Below are 845 nucleotides of genomic sequence, written 5' to 3'. Positions count from 1 at the left end.
CTACTTGTGTGCGGCCGTATTCTTTTTATTGTCCGAATGCATATTTGGACATGTGCATGTGAATGTGACTAGTAATGTGTGTGTTCTTAGTAGAGTGTAAAATTCAACGGCAGATAAATAGGAAACAAAGAAATGGTGAAAATGAAGGTACTTACGCGTACTGCACGCAACAAATTTCGTTCAACAAAAGTTCCATCACTCGGATTTCAAAGCTACATTAGATTACCATACATTTATCATTATTTACCACGCTTTTGTATAACCCATTCTTAAACGCCTCTCTGTTGTGATACCTGCCAAACAATGGGCTTCATTAAACAACAATACCTAGACAAATCATATCAGCTGATTAGCGCGGATTATGACGTCAAGCCTGCGGTAACGTGAAGCCGAAGGGATGATGTACGACCAAAGCAAAGTCGTGCGGCGGTCAGTTGTCCCGCGGCGCCCGGAGGAACCAAGGGAAATGAGTCTGAGGACGGTGTTGCTGGTTGCGGCTGTGGCGGCTGCGGCAGAAGCGGCGAGTCTGTGCAGTGGCGCCGGCGGATGCAACTCTAGTAAGCGCATTTTAGATCTTGGTGATTATTCCTCTGTTCACTTTTTCTGCTTTTCTTGTTTAATCTGTATCGTATAATAGTAGTTCGGGTTAATCTATTACTCTTTTAAGGAAAAGAAAAGTTTGAGGTATTTCTATATTTTATTATAAAGTGAACTAATAATAAAAAAAAATCTTCCTTATTTGTGTCAAAAACTCTTGAATATCATATGCAATTAATAAGGAATCCATAAACAACTCTAACATCGACATCAAACTCTCAATCTCATCTTAAAAGCCACCCCCTCGC

At 40.6% G+C, this 845-nt stretch overlaps 1 protein-coding gene across 2 annotated transcripts in view; it reads left to right on the top strand.

Moving 5' to 3' along the window:
• The first annotated feature begins 441 nt into the window (after positions 1 to 441).
• LOC119588388 (astacin-like metalloendopeptidase) overlaps positions 442 to 845 on the top strand; it is a 4999-nt gene continuing 4595 nt past the window's right edge. Inside the window, exon 1 of one of the 2 annotated variants that reach the window (XM_037937068.1) lies at positions 442 to 557. In XM_037937068.1, coding sequence (XP_037792996.1) covers positions 467 to 557 — 91 coding nt within the window. In that variant the 5' untranslated portion in view covers positions 442 to 466. Of the gene's footprint in view, positions 579 to 845 lie in introns of both variants that reach the window. The other variant, XM_037937067.1, reaches the window with a different exon arrangement.

The sequence above is a fragment of the Penaeus monodon genome, chromosome 23, assembly GCF_015228065.2.
Source record: "Penaeus monodon isolate SGIC_2016 chromosome 23, NSTDA_Pmon_1, whole genome shotgun sequence".
In the NCBI taxonomy this organism is placed as follows: Eukaryota; Metazoa; Arthropoda; class Malacostraca; order Decapoda; family Penaeidae; genus Penaeus; species Penaeus monodon.
The sequence above is the reverse complement of the archived record's forward strand: the minus strand, read 5'-3'. Positions and strand labels throughout refer to the sequence as shown.